General features: G+C 45.3%; 1 protein-coding gene across 4 annotated transcripts; it reads right to left on the reverse strand.

The window, feature by feature from the left end:
- Positions 1-1199: 1199 nt before the first annotated feature.
- On the reverse strand, positions 1200-24538 carry LOC139173607 (lamin-B3-like). Of its 4 annotated transcripts, none has more exons than XM_070763597.1 (11): positions 23893-24338; positions 20918-21074; positions 16365-16490; positions 14936-15106; positions 13451-13555; positions 11193-11434; positions 8507-8756; positions 6647-6754; positions 5404-5520; positions 4061-4141; positions 1200-1532 (listed from the first exon to the last, which is right to left on the reverse strand). In XM_070763597.1, the coding sequence occupies exons 1-11, from the start codon at positions 24249-24251 to the stop codon at positions 1494-1496; spliced, it is 1755 nt and encodes a 584-aa protein (XP_070619698.1). In that variant the 5' UTR covers positions 24252-24338; the 3' UTR covers positions 1200-1493. The 4 variants fall into 4 exon arrangements, with proteins under 4 accessions (XP_070619698.1, XP_070619700.1, XP_070619701.1 ...); XM_070763600.1 differs by having other exon boundaries at positions 1396-1532; positions 4043-4141; positions 23893-24462; XM_070763599.1 differs by lacking the exon at positions 16365-16490 and having other exon boundaries at positions 23893-24538.
- Positions 24539-25627: the final 1089 nt, after the last annotated feature.

Genomic DNA, 25627 nt, shown 5'->3' on the forward strand with positions numbered 1-25627 from the left:
CACTGTTTCTAGACAAATCACTAGCATGCTCCGATATGTCCATTTTGGCTAAAAAGAGTGGAAGCCGGTAGTGTGTAACGACTATGTACCATTGGAGCGAAAGGTGGCCTCTTTGTTGGAACACAAAGCTTCAACCACAACAACACAAGAGCACACAACAGATTTAAACTTAATATTAACCGCTCCAAACCTGACTGTAAAAAATATGACTTCAGTAACCGAGTTGTCGAAGCGTGGAACTCATTACCGGACTCCATAGTGTCATCCCCAAACCCCTAACATTTTACCCTTAGATTATCTACGGTTGACCTATCCAGATTCCTAAGAGGTCAGTAAGGGGCGAGTACAAGTGCACTAGAGTGCCTTCCGTCCCCTGTCCTATTGCTCTCCTATATCTCCTATACCTTTCTTCTATTCTTATATCTCTTCTTCTATTCTTTCAATGATATGTTCTATTACTATATCTTCTTTTCTATTATTTCTTAGATATATTTTACTATGAGTATCTCCTCTATAACCTTCATCATGTATTTTACTATGTGTGTGTATGTATGTATATATATGTGTGTGTGTGTGTTTTCGTAGATTTTCATGGGTACAGGTATTACGGTCTTGGTATATTCGGGTTTCTTCCGGTGTAGGATTTTGAAATTTCTGGCGACGTTTCGATGAGGTCCCACTCATCATCTTCAGGCTGGTGTTTCTGTCTTTGTTCTAAGGATGATACCTCCCGCCTACCAGACATCTGGAAACCAGCCCTCAAACGTAACCCAGCCATAAAAACAGAAACTACACTCAGAACACATATTGCAAAACAATCAAGTAGCCTGCAAGCTCCAACTACTCAGGATATCACGCCTAATCAACAACCATTAACTAATCAGCACACTTCAGCTACATCAACGACCCCAGATGTTACCCCACTGACTCACCAGGAAGTTTCTACACAGCAGGCAATTGCTGAGCCATCAAACCACACCCAGCCACCAGTATTTATAGAAGGAAGGCAGCTCAGGTCTCGCAGTGTTCGCCTTAGAACAAGGACAGAAACACCAGCCTGAAGATGATGAGTGGGACCTCATCGAAACGTCGCCAGAAATTTCCAAATCCTACACGGGAAGAACCCCGAATATACCAAGACCGTCACACCATAAAAATAAACACCTCCCGAGCTATGGAAGAAAACTAGAATTGCAACCTCAGTACAAAGTCGGGGTTTTATTTGGAAATATATATGGGGAAGACCAGAGAAATGACTTTGCAAAAAGGGCACGCTTTGTGCAAAATAAGCAACAGTTCACCAAGGACCCGGCAACTTCATTAAATAACACAGTGCATTTTACTCTCCAAATTTAGCAAGGTAAGGTTCTCGCGGGCTCATAGCAGACCAGAAAAATAAGCCCAGAAGGACTCTTCAGGTTCATGGAGGCAACTTCGAGGTAGTCGTAATCAAGGTGGTGTCCTCAGCTTGGATCCTTACGTATAAGTCTTTTTCACGAGTTGGCCGCAAAGGAGTCGCCAGCTATCTTGTCCTTGAAGTCAAGAAGGAAGGAAATTATTTATTATTTATTAGATTTGTATGCCGCCCCTCTCCGAAGACTCGGGGCGGCTCACAACAATAGTAAAAGCACATATTAGTAAAACAAATCTAATGTTAAAAGAATATATATATATATATATATGTATCAAATGTTTTTAGCTAAAAACATTTGATACATACAGAATGTAGTTGTCGGCTATGAATAAATTAACTGCCTGGAAATGGTCCTGGGTTGGGCCTAGAGGCAAAAAGGAGCTGTGACATTCCTTCAATATACCAGGGTGATCCGACATAAAAAAACATATACAGTGATCCCTCGAGTTTCGCGATCTCGATCTTTGCGAAACGCTATATCGCGATTTTTTCACCCGATGACGTCACTCCCTTCCTTTCTCATTCTTTCTCTCTCTCTTTCTCTATCTTGCTTCTTCCTCTCTCACACTCTCTTCCTCCCTCTCTCATCTCTTTCTTTCCTTCTCTCTCTTTCTCTATCTCTCCCCCTCTTGCTCTCGAGCGGCGGGCGGCACCCAGGGAAGGTTCCTTCGGCCGCCCAGCAGCTGATCTGCTCGGCAGCGCAGTAGCAGCGAGGAGCCGAAGATGGGGTTTCCCCTTTGCGTGGGCAACGGGGAAACCCCATCTTCAGCTCCTCACTGCTACTGCGCTGCCGAGCAGATCAGCTGCTGGGCGGCCGAAGGAACCTTCCCTGGGTCTTCAACTCCCAGAGCGGCGGACAAGCGGCGAGCGGACAAGCGGCGGGCGGACAAGAAAAGCAGCGGCCGGACAAGCGGAAAAGCGGCAGGCAAGCGGCGGGCGGACAAGCGGCGGACAAGCGGCGGGCGGACAAGCGGCGGAAAAGCGGCGGGCGGACAAGCGGCGGACAAGCGGAAAAGCGGCGGACAAGCGGCGGGCGGACAAGCGGACAAGCGGCGGACAAGCGGAAAAGCGGCAGACAAGTGGGCGGGCGGAAAAGTGGCGGCCGGACAAGCGGACAAGCAGCGGACAAGCGGAAAAGCGGCGGACAAGCGGCGGGCGGACAAGCAGCGGGCGGACAAGCGGAAAAGCGGCGGACAAGCGGCGGGCGGACAAGCGGCGGGAAAGCAGCGGCCGGACAAGCGGACAAGCGGCGGGCGGAAAAGCGGCGGACAAGCGGCGGGCGGAAAAGCGGCGGGCGGACAAGCGGACAAGCAGCGGACAAGCGGAAAAGCGGCGGACAAGGGGGCGGGCGGAAAAGCGGCGGGTGGAAAAGCGGAAAAGCGGTGGACAAGCGGAAAAGCGGCAGACAAGCGGCGGGCGGAAAGGCGGCGGCCGGACAAGCGGACAAGCGGCAGACAAGCAGAAAAGCGGCGGACAAGCGGGCAGGCAGGCGGCTCCTCAGCTGCTGGGTCTTCCCAGGTGCGGAAGTAAAAACACCATCTGCGCATGCGCGGCCATGGAAAAAGGGGCGCGCATGCGCCATGCCTGGCAATGTAGCTGGGTCTTGAGTAATTTGTGAAAGACAAGGAGGGTGGGGGCCGTTCTGATCTCTGGGGGGGGGAGTTGATTCCATATGGCCGGGGCCGCCACAGAGAAGGCTCTTCCCCTGGGGTCCGCCAGATGACATTGTTTAGTCGACGGGACCCGGAGAAGGCCAACTCTGTGGGACCTTATCGGCCGCTGGGATTCATGCGGTAGAAGGCGGTTCCGGAGGTACTCTGGTCCAATGCCATGTAGGGCTTTAAAGGTCATTACCAACACTTTGAATTGTGACCGGAAACTGATCGGCAGCCAGTGCAGGCCACGGAGTGTTGTAGAAACGTGGGTGAATTTAGGAAGCCCCACGATAGCTCTCGCGGCTGCATTCTGCACGATCTGAAGTTTCCCAACACTTTTCAACGGTAGCCCCGTGTAGAGAGCGTTGCAGTAATCGAACCTCGAGGTGGTAAGGGCATGAGCGACTGTGAGCAGTGACTTCCTGTCCAAATAGGGCCGCAACTGGTGCACCAGGCAGACCTGGGCAAACGCCCCCCTCGCCACAGCCGAAAGATGGTGTTCCAAAGACAGTTACTGCATAAACTCTCCAAGCGGAGCCAATTTTAAATTCTGGGCATCCTCGTTTCAAGCTTATCAAAGTCAGGCACCAACATCTGGTTACATTACGGGACAGCTGCAAGTCTCGTTCTTCTGCGGGAAGAAACGGATGATCTCCAGCTTGGAGGGTCATGTGGATTTGCACAATTATTTCAGGACACAAGTAATGCTAAGCCACGTTTACAACCTGGTTGAGGAATACTGGGGGTGCAGGGAGGGGACACAGATGCAGCAGCAGCAGGGGGAAAAAGGAGAGACTAGTAATCCAGGAAGTGACAGCCGCCGATCAGCTGGAGCTGTGCACGCATCTTCATTTCCAATGGTGGAACTGCGTTCCACCCCGTCCTGCCTGCTGCCCACCCCCTGCCATCAACCCAATAAGAATCCACAGATCTCATTCTCATCGTCAACATTCAGCTGTTCAATTAAATGTATCTGGTTATGAATCCGTACCGTGGTTTCTTTGTCAACATCTTCCACTTCTCCATCACTTTCTCCTCTTTCTGGACACGTGATAAGTCCTTCTGCCATCTCCTGAAAGTAGAAGGCGCATCACCTTACCGTTAGAAATTTTTTCCTGATATCTAATCTAAATCTACTCCCTTGCAGTTTCATTCCATTGTTTCTAGTCCTTCCATGTGCTAATGAGAACAATGCTGACCCCTCTGCTCTGTAACAGCCCTTCAGATATTTGGAGACAGCTATCAAGTCCCCTCTCAGTCTTCTCCTTTGCAGACTAAGCCTCCCTAGATCCTTTAACCAATCCTCATAGGACATGGTTTCCAGATCACTCACCCTCCTTACGTTCTGTCTGGGTCCCCCCAGACGCCAACACCAATCAAAAAGAGTAGCCAGACACACTGGTAAAAAGCAAAGGCAGTTTATATACTGGAAAGCAAACGCAGGTAACAAAAACTGTTCTTACAGACAGGAACACTATGAAGCTTCACAGAGGTTTCACGAAGGCCAGGCAATAAAACAGGATTCTTGCTGGCAAAAACAACGCTGGAGATAATAAAACCCACGCCTCCCCCAAGTCTTCAGACTTCTAGGCCACAAGCCAAGATCAGAGATGCCAAGAATCGAAGCAAGGTCACAGGACTCTCAGTTGATAACTCTCCACAAGACTGTAAGGGCGGGCCTGCCTTTTCAACCCTGCTGAGGAGAACCACACCCAAACCCAGCTGTTGCCAATTCAGGGATGGAAATATCTTTCTAATTGGCCCCGTCTTTGAGCTGCACGTCGCTGCCTCATGTCTATTATAGCCTGTGCGTCTTCATCCAATGAATCCAGGCTACTAGCTGGGGAGAGCCCCCCCCCCGGGGGTCTCAGGCTGCTCTCCCTCCTCCTCTTCCTGACGTTCCTCTCCCCGTCTGCCTGGTCCTCCCCCTTCTGTTCACTGTCCTCCTCCTCTGGGCATGGATCCGGCAGAGATCCAGCCGGTCCCTGAGGAGCCTCAGGCTGAATCACAACACCTTATAACTCTCCTTTGAACTTACTCTAGTTTATCAATGTCCTTTTTAAATTAAGAAACAAATTTTAATAATAATAAACAAGTTTTTTTCTTAGAGTTGCCAAGTTTGGTGACTCCTGCCTTAAAACCATCAAACCAAACTAGCTTTCTGAGTAATAAACCAATTTTAATAGTAATAAACAAGGTTGTTTAGCTATATTAATTTGATATTTTAGATATGTATATTGCTTTGATATGTTGTGAGCTGCCCCTAGTCCTCGGAGAGGGGTGGCATTCAAATCCAATAAGTAAATTAATAGGTAAAGTCAACTTGGTACTTACAATCCCATCATGGTTGAGGAGGACAATACTGGTGTTCTCTCCAAGTCCATGTGAATTTTGGGATTCCCAAACCAGGTTGCTAGGACTGGGGTTTAAACCCAGATTTTTTTCCCAGATCTGAAAAGAAATAATGATTACAAAAGTTAAATCCAATTTTCAATGATTTATGATCCGTAGTGGGTTTAAAAACCCCTTACTACCGGTTTGCGCATGTGTGGGTAGGTGGGTAGAACATCCTGGGTATTCTGCCACTAGCAGTTCTTAGAACCGGGCCAAAACCGAAGCAATTATATGAGCCAAGGTGGCACAGCCGGTAGAGTGCAGTACTGCAGGCCACTAAAGCTGCTGCTAGATCTGCAGGTCAGCGGTTCAAATCTCATCACCGGCTCAAGGTTGACTCAGCCTTCCATCCTTCCGAGGTGGGTCAAATGAGGACCCGGATTGTGGGGGGCAATAGGCTGGCTCTGTTAAAAAGTGCTATTGCAAACATGTTGTAAGCTGCCCTGAGTCTAAGGAGAAGGGTGGCATTAAAAAAAATCAAACAAACAAACAGACAGACAGACAGACAGACAGACAGACAGATAGATAGATAAAGGCCTATAGTGTTTATGTATGGTATGTTGTGTGCATGTTTTTTAAATTATGGGTTTTTAGTTTTAATTATTAGATTTGTATTCTACATTGTTTTTTCTATTACTGTTGTGAGCCGCCCTGAGTCTATGGAGAGGGGCGGCATACAAATTAAGTAAGTAAGTAAGTAAGTAAGTAAGTAAGTAAGTAAGTAAGTAAGTAAGTAAGTAAGTAAGTAAGTAAGTAAGTAAGTAAGTAAACAAACAAACAAACAAACAAACAAACCCAATGCTGTTTATGACACATGAAAGTCATAAAGACACTTTCAAGAGGAGATTGGAATGTCACTTGGCTGGGGTGCTTTAGGATTCCTGCTCAGGCAGGGGGTTGGACTTGATGACCTGCATGGTCCCTTTCAATTCTAACAATCAATCAATCAATCAATCAATCAATCAAGCAAGCAAGCAAGCAAGCAAGCAAGCAAGCAAGCAAGCAAGCAAGCAAGCAAGCAAGCAAGCAAGCAAGCAAGCAAGCAAGCAAGCAAGCAATAAATAAAGTGAATGTGTATTTACTTTGATAAGCAAGCTTAACAATAAGAAGCAAAATAAAAACCATTTTAAGTTCCTCTCCCCTTCCCCAAGAAAGTAAGAGGACTGTTAAAATCGACACTCACAATTACTACATGACCAGCCTGAAGAAGGAACTGAGCAGGAAACTCGTACATGGTGTCGGTTTCGTTTCTATGCTGCTTCCTAACTATCCATCCTCCTAGTAGTTGGTCCTGCAAAGCAAAGTGGCCTTTAAGAAACAATATGCAATATGCTGATTCTGTAAGCCGCTTAGAGAGGGCTGTAAGATCACTATGAAGTGGTATATAAGTCTACTGTAAAGGCTATTGCTATTAATTCTGAACAGTTTCTATCTTTCTTATACTGTGTCCAGTTGTGGAGATCTAGGATTTAGGGGTAGTGATTTCTGACAGTCTCAAAATGGGTGAGCAGTGTGGTCGGGCAGTAGAATGCTTGGCTGCATAGCTAGAGGTATAACAAGCAGGAAGAGGGAGATTATGCTCCCGCTGTATAGAGCACTGGTGAGACCACATTTGGAGTACAGTGATCCCCCGATCATTGCGGGGGTTCCGTTCCAGGACCCCCCGCAACGAGCGGGTTTTCGCGAAGTAGCGCTGCGGAAGTAAAAACACCATCTGAGCATGCGCAGATGGTGTTTTTACTCCCGCAGCGCTAGCGAGGAGCCGAAGATTGGGGTTCCTGTTTTAAAACGTCGCCGCCGGCATGGGCGGCTTGCCAGCACCCCCCCGGACCCCCAACCCGGGTTTGGGGGGCTGCTAGGAAGCCGCCCATGCCGGCGGCGACGTTTTAAAACAGCCGCGCCGCTTTCCAATGAGTCCCGAAGACAAACGTCAAACTTCCGCGTTTGTCTTCGGGACTCATTGGAAAGCGGCGCGGCTGTTTTAAAACGTCGCCGCCGGCATGGGCGGCTTGCCAGCACCCCCCCGAACCCGGGTGGCTGGGCGAGCAGCGAGCGAACGGCGGGTGGCCGGGCGAAGGGCAGGCGAGCGGCGAAGGGCGGGCGAGCGGGTGCTGGGGAGGGCTTCTCGCCCTCCCGCCAGCAAGAGGGGGAGCGAACGGCGTGGGCAGGCTGCGGACAAGCCGTTCGCTCGGGCCGCTTCCCAGCTGAGTACTCAGCTGGGAAGCGGCCGAGCGAAGCGGCAGCAGCGAGGAGTTTGCGTGGGCGGTGGGGAAACTCCTCGCTGATGCCCGCCAAGAGGGGGAAGACCTAGGGAAGCCGCCCAGCAGCTGATCTGCCCGGCGCCATCTACGCATGCGTGCCCATAGAAAAAAGGGCACGCATGCGCAGATGGTGTTTTGACTTCCGGGTTGAAAAATCGCAAATTAGCCTGTTCGCAATGGTCGGGGACGCAATAACCGGGGGATCACTATACTGTGTTCAGTTCTGGAGACCTCACCTACAAAAAGATATTGACAAAATTGAACGGGTCCAAAGACGGGCTACAAGAATGGTGGAAGGTCTTAAGCATAAAACGTATCAGGAAAGACTTCATGAACTCAATCTGTATAGTCTGGAGGACAGAAGGAAAAGGGGGGACATGATCGAAACATTTAAATATGTTAAAGGGCTAAATAAGCTCCGGGAGGGAAGTGTTTTTAATAGGAAAGTGAACACAAGAACAAGGGGACACAATCTGAAGTTAGTTGGGGGAAAGATCAAAAGCAACATGAGAAAATATTATTTGACTGAAAGAGTAGTAGATGCTTGGAACAAACTTCCAGCACAGTAACTGAATTTAAACATGCCTGGGATAAGCATATATCCATCGTAAGATAAAATACAGGAAATAGTATAAGGGCAGACTAGATGGACCATGAGGTCTTTTTCTGCCGTCTATGTTTCTATGTTTCTAACAGTCACTAAATGGAACGATTGTAAGTTGAGGGCTACCTGTGTTCCCAAAATAACTTTTTTCCCCCAGGTGTTTGAAAATGGTTTTTACCTGATCGGAATTGTTTTTAATTTTGATGAATTTTCCTTCCATCTCAATGTCTTCTATGGAGATGCTTCCTGTAGAAGATGCTCGCTGGACCACTTTGAAGGTCAGCCTGTGAGCTTGTTTCTTGGCCGGGGTGCACTTCCGTTTCTTCCCTTGCACGAAGAGGCGATGGCCGTGACTTACGGTGGTCCAACTCCTGTCCCTTCGCCTCTCTGCTTCCCCACTTTCACCGGAGAATTTGGAGAGTTTTAAACTACCGAAGAAAGGCAAGAAATGTCACTCTCAAAAGCCACAACCTAGATCAGTGATGGCAAACCTTTTTTTCTCTCGGGTACCAAAAGACCATGCGTGCACACTATTGCACTCAACCCGGATAAGACGGAGTGGCTGTGGGTTTTGCCTCCCAAGGACAATTCCATCTGTCCATCCATTACCCTGGGGGGGGGGGGAGAATCACTAACCCCCTCAGAGAGGGTCCGCAACTTGGGCGTCCTCCTCGATCCACAGCTCACATTAGAGAAACACCTTTCAGCTGCGGCGAGGGGGGCGTTTGCCCAGGTTCGCCTGGTGCACCAGTTGTGGCCCTATTTGGACCGTGAGTCACTGCTCACAGTCACTCATGCCCTCATCACCTCGAGGCTCGACTACTGTAATGCTCTCTACATGGAGCTACCTTTGAAAAGAGTTCGGAAACTTCAGATCGTGCAGAATGCAGCTGCGAGAGCAATCATGGGCTTTCCCAAATATGCCCATGTTACACCAACACTCCGCAGTCTGCATTGGTTGCCGATCAGTTTCCGGTCACAATTCAAAGTGTTGGTTATGACCTATAAAGCCCTTCATGGCACCGGACCAGATTATCTCCGGGACCGCCTTCTGCCGCATGAATCCCAGAGACCTGTTAGGTCCCACAGAGTTGGCCTTCTCCGGGTCCCGTCAACTAAACAATGTCGTTTGGCGGGACCCAGGGGAAGAGCCTTCTCTGTGGCGGCCCCGACCCTTTGGAACCAACTCCCCCCAGATATCAGAGTTGCCCCCACCCTCCTAGCCTTTCGTAAGCTCCTTAAAACCCACCTCTGTCATCAGGCATGGGGGAATTGATACTTTCCCTCCCCCTAGGCTTATAAAATTTATTCATGGTATGCTAGTATGTATGATTGGTTTTTAAATTGGGGTTTTAAATTAACTTAAACTTAAATATTAGATTTGTTTACATTGTACTATTACTGCTGTGAGCCGCCCCGAGTCTGCGGAGAGGGCCGGCATACAAATCTGATTAATAAATAATAAATAAATAAATAAGTAAGTGCCCCTACCCATAATTCAGTGACTAGGGAGGGTAAAAACCCACCCCTGGAGGTCCTCTGGATCTCATGTTTCACCCTCCCCAGGCTTCAAAGGTTTCCCCAGAACAGGGGGAGGGTAAAAAAGCCCTTCTCCATCCCACCGGGTGCTCTCTGGAAGGCAAAAATGCCCTCCCAGATGTTGTGGTTAGCTCTGGCCCAGCTCCTGCCCTAAGGACTGTGGATGTGGGGGAGACATCCACATGCTGCAGGCCTGTTTTGCCCCCGGTGGAATCTGCTGATGAAGGCTCCTCTGACCAAGAAGACATGAGTGACAGGGAGGAGGAGAGTGTGGCAGACAGCTCAGAAGGAGAACAATTATCTAGCTCCTCCTTGGATTCGGAACAAGAGTTAATGATACAGCCACACATGCGGAGAGCGATGCATAGGCAGCAGTGTGTGTGTGTTTCACATCGTGGGAAGAAGGAGGGCTGTGATGTTTCTTCACAGCTACTAGCTAAGTACTTAAGGACTGATTAAGGGACTTGCACAGCCTACAATGTTGTTTTGGGGAAGAGTGCTCTTCGCAATGCAAAAAGGGTGCTTTGTTTGTTTTGAATTTTGTGATAACATAGAAACATAGAACATAGAAGTCTGACGGCAGAAAAAGACCTCATGGTCCATCTAGTCTGCCCTTATACTATTTTCTGTATTTTATCTTAGGATGGATATATGTTTATCCCAGGCATGTTTAAATTCAGTTACTGTGGATTTATCTACCACGTCTGCTGGAAGTTTGTTCCAAGGATCTACTACTCTTTCAGTAAAATAATATTTTCTCATGTTTCTTTTGGTCTTTCCCCCAACTAACTTCAGATTGTGTCCCCTTGTTCTTGTGTTCACTTTCCTATTAAAAACACTTCCCTCCTGGACCTTATTTAACCCTTTAATATATTTAAATGTTTCGATCATGTCCCCCCTTTTCCTTCTGTCCTCCAGACTATACAGATTGAGTTCATGAAGTCTTTCCTGATACGTTTTATGCTTAAGACCTTCCACCACTCTTGTAGCCCGTCTTTGGACCCGTTCAATTTTGTCAATATCTTTTTGTAGGTGAGGTCTCCAGAACTGAACACAGTATTCCAAATGTGGTCTCACCAGCATTCTATATAGTGGGATCATAATCTCCCTCTTCCTGCTTGTTATACCTCTAGCTATGCAGCCAAGCATCCTACTTGCTTTCCCTACCGCCTGACTAGGACATTGTTTTGAATTTTCAAAGGTGTGTGTGTCTGAAATTTGTACCCCTGAATTTTCGGGAGGCTTCTACCAGAGAGCCCGGCAGAACACACACACACACACCCCAATTACTGGTGTAGTTACCGAGAGGCGATTTCCAAACTTACCGTTTTTCTTCTCCTTCCAGCAACATCTTGTAGGCATAGATCTCAAGGTCCAGAGCTAACTTCATGTCCAACAGTTGCTCGTATTTGTCCAGCTGCGACTGCATCCGTTGCTGCATTTCTTCCACCTCTCTATTTTTTTCAGCTAAGCATCTTTTGGAGGACTCACGTTCAGTATCCATCGCACTCTGTAGCTCCTTTATTTTCATCTGCAGCTCTTTGGTCCCGGCTTGCAATTCGGCATTCTGGGGATTTTACAGAAATGTTTTTAAGGTTGGGCCACTTCAAGCTTGAGCGACACAGAGCTAAGAAACAGAGGGGTTCTAAGAACAGACACCTCTTTTTTTTTTTTTTTTTTTTACAAAACTGAAAAGGCCACAAATCAGCATTGACACTTTTGTTTGGGGTTTTGCTCATTAGATAGATTTTTTTTTAAATTAACTTAAATATTAGATTTGTTTTACATTGTATTGTTATTGCTGTGAGCCGCCCCGAGTCTGTGGAGAGGGGCGGCATACAAATCTGATTAAACTTAAACTTAAACTTGTTGTTAAAAGAAATGGCTAGTAAGTACAGTGGCACCTCTACTTAAGAACTTAATTCACTCCGTGACCAGCTTCTTAAGTAGAAAAGTTTGTAAGAGGAAGCAATGATTCCCATAGGAAACATAGAAACGTAGAAGACTGACGGCAGAAAAAGACCTCATGGTCCATCTAGTCTGCCCTTATACTATTTCCTGTATTTTATCTTAGGATGGATATATGTTTCTCCCAGGCATGTTTACATTCAGTTACTGTGGATTTACCAACCACGTCTGCTGCAAGTTTGTTCCAAGCATCTACTACTCTTTCAGTCAAATAATATTTTCTCATGTTGCTTTTGATCTTTCCCCCAACTAACTTCAGACTGTGTCCCTTGTTCTTGTGTTCACTTTCCTATTAAAAACACTTCCCTCCTGAACCTTATTTAACCCTTTAACATATTTAAATGTTTCGATCATGTCCCCCCTTTTCCTTCTGTCCTCCAGACTATACAGATTGAGTTCATGAAGTCTTTCCTGATGCGTTTTATGCTTAAGACCTTCCACCATTCTTGTAGCCCGTCTTTGGACCCGTTCAATTTTGTCAATATCTTTTTGTAGGTGAGGTCTCCAGAACTGAACACAGTATTCCAAATGTGGTCTCACCAGCAGTCTATATAGCGGGGTCACAATCTTCCCCCTTCCTGCTTGTTATACCTCTAGCTATGCAGCCAAGCATCCTACTTGCTTTTCTGCATAGCTAGAGGTATAACAAGCAGCAAGAGGGAGATTGTGATCCCGCTATATAGAGCGCTGGTGAGACCACATTTGGAATACTGTGTTCAGTTCAATGTAAAAGCAAATAATGCGTGCAAACCCATTAGGAAAGAAATAAAAGTTTGGAATTTGGGTGGGAGGAGGAGGAGGAAGAGGACAGTCGCTGCCAAAGGAAGAAGGTGAGGTGAGGGAATCAAAAAAATCCAAAACTTTAAGACTTAAAAAAAAGAGAGGGACTCTGAAGTGGTGAGGAGGAACACGTGCCTCCCATACACTGTGCCAGAGAGAGAAACCCAGGGGGAATGGCAGGAAACTGACCGGGCCTTCGTGCCGCTCTCAAATTTCCTGGGAATGTTTTCCTGGCTCGGGTTCTTAAGTAGAAAATGGTTCTTAAGAAGAGGCAAAAAAATCTTGAACACCCAGTTCTTATCTAGAAATGTTCTTAAGCAGAGGTGTTCTTAGGTAGAGGTACCACTGTATTCTTATGCTAGCCATGATGGCACAGTGGTTAGAAGGCAGTATTGCAGGCTAAGTCTGCCCACTGCTAAGAGTTCAATTTTGACCGTCTCAAGATTGGCTCAGCTTTCCATCCTTCTGAGGTCGGTAAAATGAGGACCCAGATTGGTTGGGGGGCTGACTCTGCAAACCACTTAGAGAGGGCTGTAAAGCACTACGTGGCAGTATATAAGCCCAAGTGCTATTTCTATTTCCACTATATAAAAGTAAAAAGTTGAGGTGTTATGTTGCTACCTTATTCTACTGCAACAAAAGGAGTCAGAGGTTAATTCTTATATTTTTCTTTCTCCTCTTACCCTATACTTTTATCTCTTCTCCCTTTCCTCCCTTATTTACCCCTTATTTTTATTTTTATTTGCACTTTGTTATTTTGTATTTTGATGAACTAATAAAATATTCTTCCTAATAGAACGGCAAATCCTTAGTTTTGCCTGGTTTTTCGATTTACCTGTGATATGAGATCATCAACCTTCAGTTTCGTTTTTTTCAGTTCCTCTTGGACAGAAGTAGCAAAATCATTCTTGCTTTTAGCATGAAGAAGCACATTTTCTACCTGCAAAAATAGTTTTGGTTAATAATGTTCGCTGTAGCATATACCTATCTACAAACAGGAATAAAACTATTTCTGACTTTCAGAGTGTGTGTTTGCTGTTATAAAGTTGCATTTTATTTATTTCTTTTCATATTTTCATCCAAATTGCATCCAAAAATTATCCCAAAGGACCACAGCCTTTCTGAAATCTCGATTCCCTCCAATATTTCAACTTGGTGTTCCTCAATATCTCTGTTCAGATTCATCTCAATCTCATTAAAAAGTGTCCTCCTTCATCAACTGGAGACCTCCATTTTCTCATACATCTTCTTCCCAGCCATCCCCAAATCATTCCTTTTAACGTTTCATGGCTTAACTTTGGGTTTAATTTCTAGACTCAACCAACTAACCAGCTTCTGGCTCCTTTTAATAGAAACATAGAAGATTGACGGCAGAAAAAGACTTCCTGATCCATCTAGTCTGCCCTTATACTATTCCCTGTATTTTTTCTTAGGATGGATCTATGTTTATCCCAGGCGTGTTTAAATTCAGTTACTGTGGATTTACCAACCACGTCTGCTGGAAGTTTGTTCCAAGCATCTACTACTCTTTCAGTCAAATATTTTCTCACGTTGCTTCTGAACTTTCCCGCAACTAATCTCAGATTGGGGCCCCTTGTTCTTGTGTTCACTTTCCTATTAAAAACACCTCCCTCCGAGACCTTGTTTAACCCTTTAACATATTTAAATGTTTCAATCATGTCCTCCCTTTCCCTTCTGTCCTCCAGACTATACAGATTGAGTTCATGAAGTCTTTCCTGATAAGTTTTATTATTATTTATTTATTTATTAAATTTGTATGCCGTCCCTCTCCGTAGACTCGGGGCGGCTTTACAACAGTAATAGAAAAAAACAATGTAGAATACAAATCTAATAATTAAAACTAAAAACCCATAATTAAAAAAAAAACTATGCACACAACATACCATACATAAACAATATAGGCCTGGGGAAGTTATATCAGTTCCCCCATGCCTGACGACAGAGGTGGGTTTTAAAGAGTTTACGAAAGGCAAGGTGGGGGCAGTTCTAATCTCAGGGCGGAGCTGGTTCCAGAGGGTCGGGGCTGCCACAGAGAAGGCTCTTCTCCTTATGCTTAATACTGTATATAATAATGAAAAATTGATGGCCTTTCAGAAGCTGCTTATGTCCCAGCATCCTCTACCACTGGATTGTGCTGATTAGGGTTGTTTTGAGTTGTAGAGTTATAGATTGCTCATCATTGGTTTTAGAATTTATTTTCATCCCCAAAAGAAAAAAAGTGGTCCATGGAAATACATGGCTTTGAGTAGACAAGACAACATTTTCCCTTTTCTCATAAGAGTCTTCCCATTTAACTCACTTTAGCTTGGAAATGTTGTTCCACGTGATCTTTGTATTCCTGGAACTGTTGGTCATGTTCTTTTCTGAGTTCCTGGAGAGAATCCTTCATTTTAGCTTCATGTTGCTGCTGACGGCCAGATACAATCTGGTGAATCCTGCTCTCGTAAACTTGCTTCTTGTCCTTGAGTTCCTGAGAGGAGAAAGAAATATTATTGACTTAATCCCTTTGTGTATGTATGTACTGTGCACCAGTTGCAACCCTACTTGGACCGGGAGTCACTGCTCACAGTCACTCATGCCCTCATCACCTCGAGGCTCGACTACTGTAAAGGCTCTCTACATGGGGCTACCTTTGAAAAATGTTCGGAAACTTCAGATCGTGCAGAATGCAGCTGCAAGAGCAATCATGGGCTTTCCCAAATATGCCCATATTACACCAACACTCCGCAGTCTGCATTGGTTGCCAATCAGTTTCCGGTCACAATTCAAAGTGTTGGTTATGACCTATAAAGCCCTTCATGGCATCGGATCAGATTATCTCTGGGACCGCCTTCTGCCGCACGAATCCCAGCAACCAGTTAGGTCCCACAGAGTGGATCTTCTCCGGGTCCCGTCAACCAAACAATGTCATTTGGCGGGACCCAGGGGAAGAGCCTTCTCTGTGGCGGCCCCGGCCCTCTGGAACCAACTCCCCCAAAGATTAGAATCGCCCCCACCCTCCTTGCCTTTTGTAAGCTCCTTAAAACCCACCTCTGCCATCAGGCATGGGGGAATTGAGATCCTCTTTCCCCCTAGGCCTTTACAATTCTATGCATGGTATATATGTATGTATGTTTGGTTTTTATATTAATGGGTTTTAATTGTTCTTAGTATTGAATTACTATTGTACACTGTTTTATTGTTGTTGTTAGCCGCCCCGAGTCTTCGGAGAGGGGCGGCATACAAATCCAATAAGTAAGTAAGTAAGTAAGTAAGTAAGTAAGTAAGTAAGTAAGTAAGTAAGTAAGTAAGTAAGTAAGTAAGTAAATAGGTAAGTAAGTAAGTAAGTAAGTAAATGTATGTATGTATGTATGTATGTATGTATGTATGTATGTATGTATGTTATATGTGATCACATGGCTCCAAGCCTGGTAACATAAATGAGTCTTAAGACTCTTACGAAAGACAAGGAAGGAGGGGCAGTACGAATCTCCGGGGGGAGCTGATTCCAGAAGGCCGGGGCCCCCACAGGGAAGGCTCTTCCCCTAGGTCCCGCCAGCCAGCATTGTCTAGTTACAGGACCTGGAGAAGGCTGACTCTGTGGGACCTAACATAGCTTTCATAAGATATGGACCGCCGCCTACATTGATGGCCTACAACAGGACTGCAGCTCTCAATGAAATTGAGTTTGACACTCCCTGCTCCAACGGAATGGATCAAAAATCGGCATTTTGGACTGACATAAATACATTTTCATAGAAGCTCTTCTGGAACGCCATTTGTTCTTGGAAAGACTTCACTTGAATTTCCAACTCGGCTGTTTTCAACTTCTCGTTCTGAAGTTCATTTCTGGAACTCTTCAGCAACTCCTTAAGCTAGGAACGGATAAAAGAAAAACGTTTGCTACACCCAAAAGAAGCATTTGCAAAGGGTAGGACTACAGTTCAAGTATATGGTATACAGTATTTTGCATGTTTGCAGAAATATATGAAAATCTTTATTTCTGATGAAAAGAATTTTTCATAAGGACTTATGGAGCTGTATAATCTCTTATGAATACAATGACCTGGGAATCAAAAACGATTTATTATATAACTGTGTAATTATTGTTTTGATACTTTGTCGTGTTTTATTGTTGTTTGTAACATAAAAAAATTGAAAATAAAATGTAATATTTTTTTTTAAAGGAAGCATTTGGATTCTTAAGTTATCCTTCAGCAAAGCCTTTGATACGGTTCCACATAAAGAGCTGATAGATAAATTAGTGAAGATTGGACTTAATCCCTGGATAGTTCAGTGGATTTCAAGCTGGCTGAAGCATAGACATCAGAGAGTTATTGTTAATGGCGAGTACTCTGAGCAGAGACAGGTTACAAGCAGTGTGCCACAAGGGTCTGTTCTGGGTCCTATTCTTTTTAATATGTTTGTGAATGACATAGGGGAAGGTTTGGAAGGGAAGGTTTGCCTATTTGCCGATGACTCTAAAGTGTGCAATAGGGTTGATATTCCTGGAGGGGTCTGTAATATGGTAAATGATTTAGCTTTACTAGATAAATGGTCAAAGCAATGGAAACTGCAGTTTAACGTTTCCAAATGTAAAATAATGCACTTGGGGAAAAGGAATCCTCAATCTGAGTACTATTGCATTGGCAGTTCTGTGTTAGCAAAAACTTCAGAAGAGAAGGATTTAGGGGTAGTGATTTCTGACAATCTCAAAATGGGTGAGCAGTGTGGTCGGGCAGTAGGAAAAGCAAGTAGGATGCTTGGCTGCATAGCTAGAGGTATAACAAGCAGGAAGAGGGAGATTGTGATCCCCTTATATAGAGCACTGGTGAGACCACATTTGGAACACTGTGTTCAGTTCTGGAGACCTCACCTACAAAAAGATATTGACAAAATTGAACGGGTCCAAAGACGGGCTACAAGAATGGTGGAAGATCTTAAGCATAAAACATATCAGGAAAGACTTCATGAACTCAATCTGTATAGTCTGGAGGACAGAAGGGAAAGGGGGGACATGATCGAAACATTTAAATATGTCAAAGGGTTAAATAAGGTTCAGGAGGGAAGTGTTTTTAATAGGAAAGTGAACACAAGAACAAGGGGACACAATCTGAAGTTAATTGGGGGAAAGATCAAAAGCAACGTGAGAAAATATTATTTCACTGAAAGAGTAGTAGATCCTTGGAACAAACTTCCAGCAGACGTGGTTGGTAAAACCACAGTAACTGAATTTAAACATGCCTGGGATAAACATATATCCACTGTAAGATGAAATACAAGAAATAGTATAAGGGCAGACTAGATGGACCATGAGGTCTTTTTCTGCCGTCAGTCTTCTATGTTTCTATGTTTCTAAAGGTTAGGATTTTAGGAAAGGATATTCATCTAAGATATCTGAAGTGAATCACCTATCTTTCAAGATTCATCACCTCTGTAGCCTAAAGGCAAGCTATTTCTAGACAGCTTATTCCAACAGATCATTCTAGGCTATAAAACAGTATTCAAGCTTTTGTTATTCTTACTAATTGTAGATAAAACAAACATGAAGTTACCATGATTTTCAGCATGTAAGACCTATGAGGTTCCCACCCTAAACTATGTAATTGTAGTTTATTTTGGCTTGGTGTACTGTGTAGTTCTGAGCCAACTTTGTGTATCATTATTTCACTAACCCAACTAGAACTGCCAGTTAATAAGCCACGGAGTACAAGCAACTTAATGAAGATGTTGGCATCAAGCAGAGATTCCTAAACCAGCATGGATTAAGATAGCTGACATCTTCGCTCTAAGATATACGAATATGCTTGCTCTAAGGCGTTTCAAGGTGAGGGCTTTGGAAAGAAAATAAAGATTAATTTTTGAATGAGGTCATTTTATTATTTATTTTTTTGGGAAACTTTTAGTGCCATCCAAGAATGGCACGATTGTGGAGCTCTGTTGATGGAAGGGGATTTGACTGACAGCTGGGTGTCCTTTCAAGTTGAAAGTCCATTCAAGGTCAGACAGAAGGATTGTCAATACCCTGCCCCAACTCACTACCGGACTCTGTAGTATCATCACTTAACCCCCAAAACTTTACCCTTAGACTATCTACTGTTGACCTCTCCCGGTTCCTAAGAGGTCAGTAAGGGGCGTGCATAAGTTCACCAGCGTGCCTTCCGTCCCCTGTCCTAATGCTGCTTTTTTACTAGTATCATGTATATGAATATTATTACACTGCTCAAAAAAAATAAGGGGAGCACTTAAACAACACAATGTAACTCCAAGTAAATCAAACTTCTGTGAAATAAAACTGTTCACTTGGGAAGCAACACTGATTGACAATCAATTTCACAGGCTGTTGTGCAAATGGCATGGTTGTGCAAATGAAATATTCAATTAGAATATTTCATTCATTCAGATCTAGGATGTGTTATTTTGAGTGTTTCCTTTATTATTTTTGAGCAGTATATAACTTTGCACACCACCAATATGTACTTGACAAAACAAATTAATTAATTAATTAATTAATTAATTAATTAAATAATTAAATAAATAAATAAATATTATAGAAAAATGTATGGCTCCGTGGACCTCATCCACAAGGAAACCAAACCCTGGTAGTTCTTGAGTTATAGTTTGTTTTGTAACCATTACAAAGATATAACAGCATTGAGAGGAGAGACTTAAGGCTGTTTTCATACAGCCATTGTAGAATCCAGGGGTGGGCTTCCAAATTTTTAGCAAAGGGTTCTCTGCTTGGTTGTTAATGTAGGAGCAGAGTAATCCTTGTTTAGCATGGTGGGTGTGTCATAGCTTGGTGGGCGTGTCATGGCTTGGTGGGTGTGTCATGTGTTGGTGGACTTGTCATGGCTTGGTGGGCATGTCATAGCTTGGTGGGCGTGTCATGGCTTGGTGGGCGTGGCTTGGTTTGCTGGGAGTTGTATGGCTTGGTGGGTGTGGCAGGATACTGTAAAATCCCCATTCCCTCTCCACTCTAGGGGAAGGTTACTGCAAAATCTCTATTTCCTCCTGATCCGCTGGGATTCGGGAGGCAGAGAATAGATGGGGACGGAGCCAGAGGTGGTATTTAACAATTAGAAACATAGAAACATAGAAGTCTGACGGCAGAAAAAGACCTCCTGGTCCATCTAGTCTGCCCTTATACTATTTTCTATATTTTATCTTAGGATTGATATATGTTTATCCCAGGCATGTTTAAATTCAGTTACTGTGGATTTATCTACCACGTCTGCTGGAAGTTTGTTCCAAGGATCTACTACTCTTTCAGTAAAATAATATTTTCTCATGTTGCTTTTGATCTTTCCCCCAACTAACTTCAGATTGTGTCCCCTTGTTCTTGTGTTCACTTTCCTATTAAAAACACTTCCCTCCTGGACCTTATTTAACCCTTTAATATATTTAAATGTTTCGATCATGTCCCCTCTTTTCCTTCTGTCCTCCAGACTATACAGATTGAGTTCATTGAGTCTTTCCTGATACGTTTTATGCTTAAGACCTTCCACCATTCTTGTAGCCCGTCTTTGGACCCGTTAAATTTTGTCAATATCTTTTTGTAGGTGAGGTCTCCAGAACTGAACACAGTATTCCAAATGTGGTCTCACCAGCATTCTATATAGCAGGATCATAATCTCCCTCTTCCTGCTTGTTATACCTCTAGCTATGCAGCCAAGCATCCTACTTGCTTTCCCTACCGCCTGACTTCACTGTTCACCCATTTTGAGACTGTCAGAAATCACTACCCCTAAATCCTTTTCTTTTGAAGTATTTGCTAACACAGAACTGCCAATACAATACACATATTGGGGATTCCTTTTCCCCAAGTGCATTATTTTACATTTGGAAACATTAAACTGCAGTTTCCATTGCTTTGACCATTTATCTAGTAAAGCTAAATCATTTACCATATTACAGACCCCTCCAGGAATATCAACCCTATTGCACACTTTAGAGTCATCGGCAAATAGGCAAACCTTCCCTACCAAACCTTCCCCTATGTCACTCAGAAACATATTAAAAAGAATAGGACCCAGAACAGACCCTTGTGGCACACCGCTTGTAACCTGTCTCTGCTCAGAATACTCGCCATTAACAATAACTCTCTTGATGTCTACGCTTCAGCCAGCTGCAAATCCATTGAACTATCCAGGGTTTAAGTCCAATCTTCACTAACTACTCAAGATTTCCAATACAGGTTCCCCAGAACTGGTCAAAACCTGCCAAATCCCACCTCTGGATAGACAGTAAATACCCCACAATTTTAACAAGGTGGCTGAGATTTCTCTGGGCAACTGCTTACAGAGGTAGTTTGTTCGTTGGAGTCTCGAAGTTCTTTCTCCAAACCGCTCTGCGTTTGCAATGCGGTCGACAGTTCTGCCCCTCTGCGGTTTACCTGAGCTTGTAGTTCACTCACTTGAACTAGTGCCGAGCTCAATTTATTTTCTATTCTGGCATTCCTGCAAAAAAAAGTAAGTTACATCAGAAAGATAACTGGCATCTTAAGATGTGTTCTACGCTCCGAGTCTTGGGAGAGGGGCGGCATACAAATCTAATTAATAATAATAGTAATAATAATAATAATAATAATAATAATAATAATAATAATAATAATAATAATAATAATAATAATTAATAATAATAATAATAGTAATATTTATTTTATTTATTTATTATTTATTATTTAGATTTGTATGCCGCCCCTCTCCGAAGACTCGGGGCGGCTCACAACAAGATATAACAAATCATAAATAATCGAAATAACTTTAAAATATTTAAAGATTTAAAAGAACCCCATATACTAACAAACACACACACAAGCATACCATGTATAAAATTGAACAAGCCCAGGGGAGGTGTTTCAATTCCCCCATGCCTGACGGCAAAGGTGGGTTTTAAGGAGTTTACGGAAGGCAGGAAGAGTAGGGGCAGTTCTAATCTCTGGGGGGAGTTGGTTCCAGAGAGCCGGTGCCGCCACAGAGAAGGCTCTTCCCCTGGGGCCCGCCAACCGACATTGTTTAGTTGACGGGACCCGGAGAAGGCCCACTCTGTGGGACCTAATCGGTCGCTGGGAGTAATATTACTGGGAGTAATATTATAATAATAATAATAATAATAATAATAATAATAATAATAGTAATAGTACTATTATTATTATTATTATTATTATTATTATTATTATTATTATTATTTCTGCGACCAGGTTCTTAAGTAGAAACGTTTGTAAGAAGAATTTTTCCCATAGGAATCAATGTAAAAGCAAATAATGCGTGCGATTGGGGAAACCACAGGGAGGGTGGAGGCCCCGTTTCCTCCCAGGAGATACCTAGAGAGGCCCCACGGAGGCTTCTCCCCGCCTTTTCTGGCTTTGTTTCCTCCCAGGAGATTCCTAGAGAGGCCCCAAGGAGGCTTCTCCCTGTCTTTTCCGGTTACAGTTTCGAAGGCTCGGGTTTGTAAGTGGAAAATGGCTCTTGAGAAGAGGCAAAAAAATCTTGAACACCCGGTTCTTATCTAGAGAAGTTTGTAAGTAGAGGCATTCTTAGGTAGAGGTACCACTGTATGCCTCATATTGTGTTACCAAGTTGTGTCTTACTCCTAAGCAACCATGTATGCCACATGATACATCCCAGCAACTGGTCAGGTCCCACAGAGTTGGCCTTCTCCAGGTCCTGTCAGTCAAGCAATGCCGGCTGGCAGGCCCTAGGGGAAGGGCCTTCTCTGTGGCAGCTCCGACCCTTTGGAACCAACTCCCCTCCCGGAGATTCGCACTGCCCCTACTCTCCTGGCCTTCCGGCAGGCTTTAAAAGCACACCTTTGCCGGTAGACCTCGGGCCCTTGAGTGTTGACACTCTGCCCCAGCCGATAGAATGACTGAGATCTGGATGAATGTGGTTGCATAGTTTTTAAATACAGTATTTGGGTTTTCAGATTAGTTTTATAATAGGCCCTTATAATCTTTTCTGTACTGTTTTTGCAAGCCGCCCTGAGTCTTCAGAGATGTGGACTAAAAGTCTGTCAGTCTGTCTGTCTGTCTGTCTGTTTCTCTGTCTCTCTCCATCCATCCATCCATCCATCCATCCATCCATCCATCCATATAAATTATTTTTCCTCCCACCCTCTCTCTCTCTCTCCATCCATCCATCCATCCATCCATCCATCCATCCAAATAAAATATTTTTTCCTCCCACCCCCCCTCTCTCTCTCCATCCATCCATCCATCCATCCATCCATCCAAATAAATTATTTTTTTCCTCCCACCCTGTTCTGCAAAGGATAATGGAGGCCTAGATAGAACTCATTGCCACCTGGTTTCTAGGCCTCAGCTACCAAACTGGCTCTCACCAACCAATTTATCCAGGAGCCTGTAAGGGTGAAAATAAACCAAACTTTTACCGCTGTAGTTCTCAACTTTTCTAATGCCTCAACCCTTTAATACAGTTCCTCATGTTGTGGTGACGCCCAACCATAAGTCTAGCGCCAATTCTCCCAACAGAGCTTTAAGCTGATTGGCAGGAAGGTCAGAAGGACACCCCCACTGTAAACGCCTGATTGGTCGGATTGTAAAAATATGTTCTAAGGTGCCAGAATAGAAGCTTTAGTTCCTAACACCGTGATAAATTTGTCTTTTCCTGTGGTCTTAGGCGACCCCTGTGAAACGGTCATGCAACCCGTGAATGACAGGAGACGTGATAGCAGTGTTCCAATATCTCAGGGGTTGCCACAAAGAAGGAGGAGTCAAGCTATTCTCCAAAGCACCTGAGGGTAGAACAAGAAGCAATGCATGGAAATTAAACAAGGAGAGAAGTAACTTAGAACTAAGGAGAAATTTCCTGACAGTTAGAACAAATAATCAGTGGAACAGCTTGCCTCCAGAAGTTGTGAATGCCCCAACACTGGAAGTTTTAAAGAAGATGTTGGATAATCATTTGTCTGAAGTAGTGTAGGGTTTTGGGGGGGGGGGGGGGTTGGACTAGAAGACCTCCAAGGTCCATTCCAACTCTGTTGTTGTTGTTGTTGTGGTGGTGGTGGTTGTTATCCTCCCAAAAGGGTCCCGACCCCCAGGCTAAGAACCACTGGTTTAGCGGGTTGTGTGAACCAGACTTCCCTTCCACTCCCAGCCACCCCGGTTCCTTTTGTGGGTATCTCTGCTGGCTGTGCTGAACCGGGATTTGTGGCTTATTAAAGGAACCGCTTTGGCACGACGGGGCCGGCCCGAGTGGGGAAGCAACCTGCCTCAACAACCATCCCCGGCTGTGGGAACCCAGGTGCCGGACTGACCTGGCCAGAAGCTGCTGATGGTCTTGGCGCAACGAGTCCGCCGCCGCCTGCAAAGCCGCCTCTTGCAGGGCCCGGTGGTCCAACGCTTGGCGCGCCTTGGCCAGCTCACTCTCGTAGCTGCTCCGCAGGGAGCCCAGGTGGCGGCTGTCCTCCTCGCACCGGCCCAGGCGGAGGCGAAGCGCGGCTTCGGCCGCCTCCGAAGCCCGCACGCGTTGGATGTAGGCGGCCAGACGGCCGTTCAGTTGGCGCAGCACCTCTCTCTCTCGCAGGGGCGTCCAGAGGATCGGGCTGGCCTCGGGGCTCAAGGCAGAGTCGGAGGCCAGTCCGCTGTCCGGCGTGGAAAATCTTGCCGCGGCCATCGGGGTGGAAGGACGGAGTGAGCGAAGTGGCCGGGCGGGCGGACTTGCGCAAATAAGCCCTCCGCGGGGCGACGCCCGGGCTCTTTTAAGGGGACAGCGCCGCCGAACTGGAAGGACGCTGCTCCGCCGGGTTTGGGAGTTGGAGGATGGGCGGGGGGCATCTTTTCGGGCTCCGGCCGCTTTGCCTTCCACGCGGGTCAAGAGACGCGTGGAAAGCCGCGGCCAAGCTTACTGGGCGTGCCGCGGAATCTCCAGCGCCTCGCGCCTCCTTTAACTAACCGGTGCGCGAAAAAAAGGAAGCCGAACCTCCCACCCTCCCCGGGGGAAGGCGGGCTCGGTTGCTAAGGCTCGCCACGTGCCCTCTCACCTGGTCATTCATAAAAAAGAAGAGGGAGAGAGGGCACGTGGCGAGCCTTAGCAACCGAGCCCGCCTTCCCCCGGGGAGGGTGGGAGGTTCGGCTTCCTTTTTTGCGCGCACCGGTTAGTTAAAGGAGGCGCGAGGCGCTGGAGATTCCACGGCACGCCCAGTAAGCTCGGCCGCGGCTTTCCACGCGTCTCTTGACCCGCGTGGAAGGCAAAGCGGCCGGAGCCCGAAAGGATGCCCCCCGCCCGCCCTCCAGCTCCCAATGAGCACCGTCATTCCCAATGAGCACCGTCATTCCGGCTCGGCGGCGCTGTCCCCTTAAAAGAGCCCGGGCGTCGCCCCGCGGAGGGCGTATTTGCGCACGTCCGCCGGGATGGCCAGGTCGCTCACTCCGGGATAGAATAGATATGATAGATGGATAAATTAGATAGATGGATAGATTGGATAGATAGATTGCAAGGGACCGGTTGCAAGTCATCTTTCCCAGCGCCATTGTAACTTCCAACTATCACTAAATGAATGGTTCTAAATCAAGACTATCTGTTTATCTATCTATCTATCTATCTATCTATCTATCTATCTATCTATCTATCTATCTATCTATCTACATATATATATATATATATATATACATATATCATATATATTCACTCCTTATCTCTTGTATCATATATATCCTCTTTTTCCTTCTATCTTTATATATATTACTTAATGCCTACTCTCTTCCATATGTATTGTATATTGGACAAAGAATAATAATAAAAAAAGACAATCATGCTGTGTTTTCCAGCTGGCCTGATGGATTGGGTTACTTTAGGCTTGCCTGAGAGAAAAAACTATCTACAGGAAGACTATCTACGGACCGTCTCCTGCCGCATACCTCTAATCAGATCCCACAGGGTTCGGCTTCTCTGGTCCCGTCAACTAAACAGGTTGGTGGGCCCTCGGGGGAGGGCCTTCTCTGTGGTGGCCCCGGCTCTTTGGAAACAACTACCCCTCGATATCCGTACTG

Source organism: Erythrolamprus reginae, chromosome 10 (genome assembly GCF_031021105.1).
Source record: "Erythrolamprus reginae isolate rEryReg1 chromosome 10, rEryReg1.hap1, whole genome shotgun sequence".
NCBI lineage: Eukaryota > Metazoa > Chordata > Lepidosauria > Squamata > Dipsadidae > Erythrolamprus > Erythrolamprus reginae.

What these genes read in the sequence shown, in the direction of transcription:
- LOC139173607 (XM_070763600.1), bottom strand. Translation starts at nt 24,251, where the DNA reads ATGGCCGCGGCAAGATTTTCCACGCCGGACAGCGGACTGGCCTCCGAC. An exon ending in TTAAAAACAATTCCGATCAG is followed by an intron (nt 6,755 to 8,506) that starts GTAAAAACCATT and finishes TTTGCTTTGCAG; the next exon opens with GACCAACTACTAGGAGGATG. An exon ending in TCCTCAACCATGATGGGATT is followed by an intron (nt 4,142 to 5,403) that starts GTAAGTACCAAG and finishes TTCTACTTTCAG; the next exon opens with GAGATGGCAGAAGGACTTAT.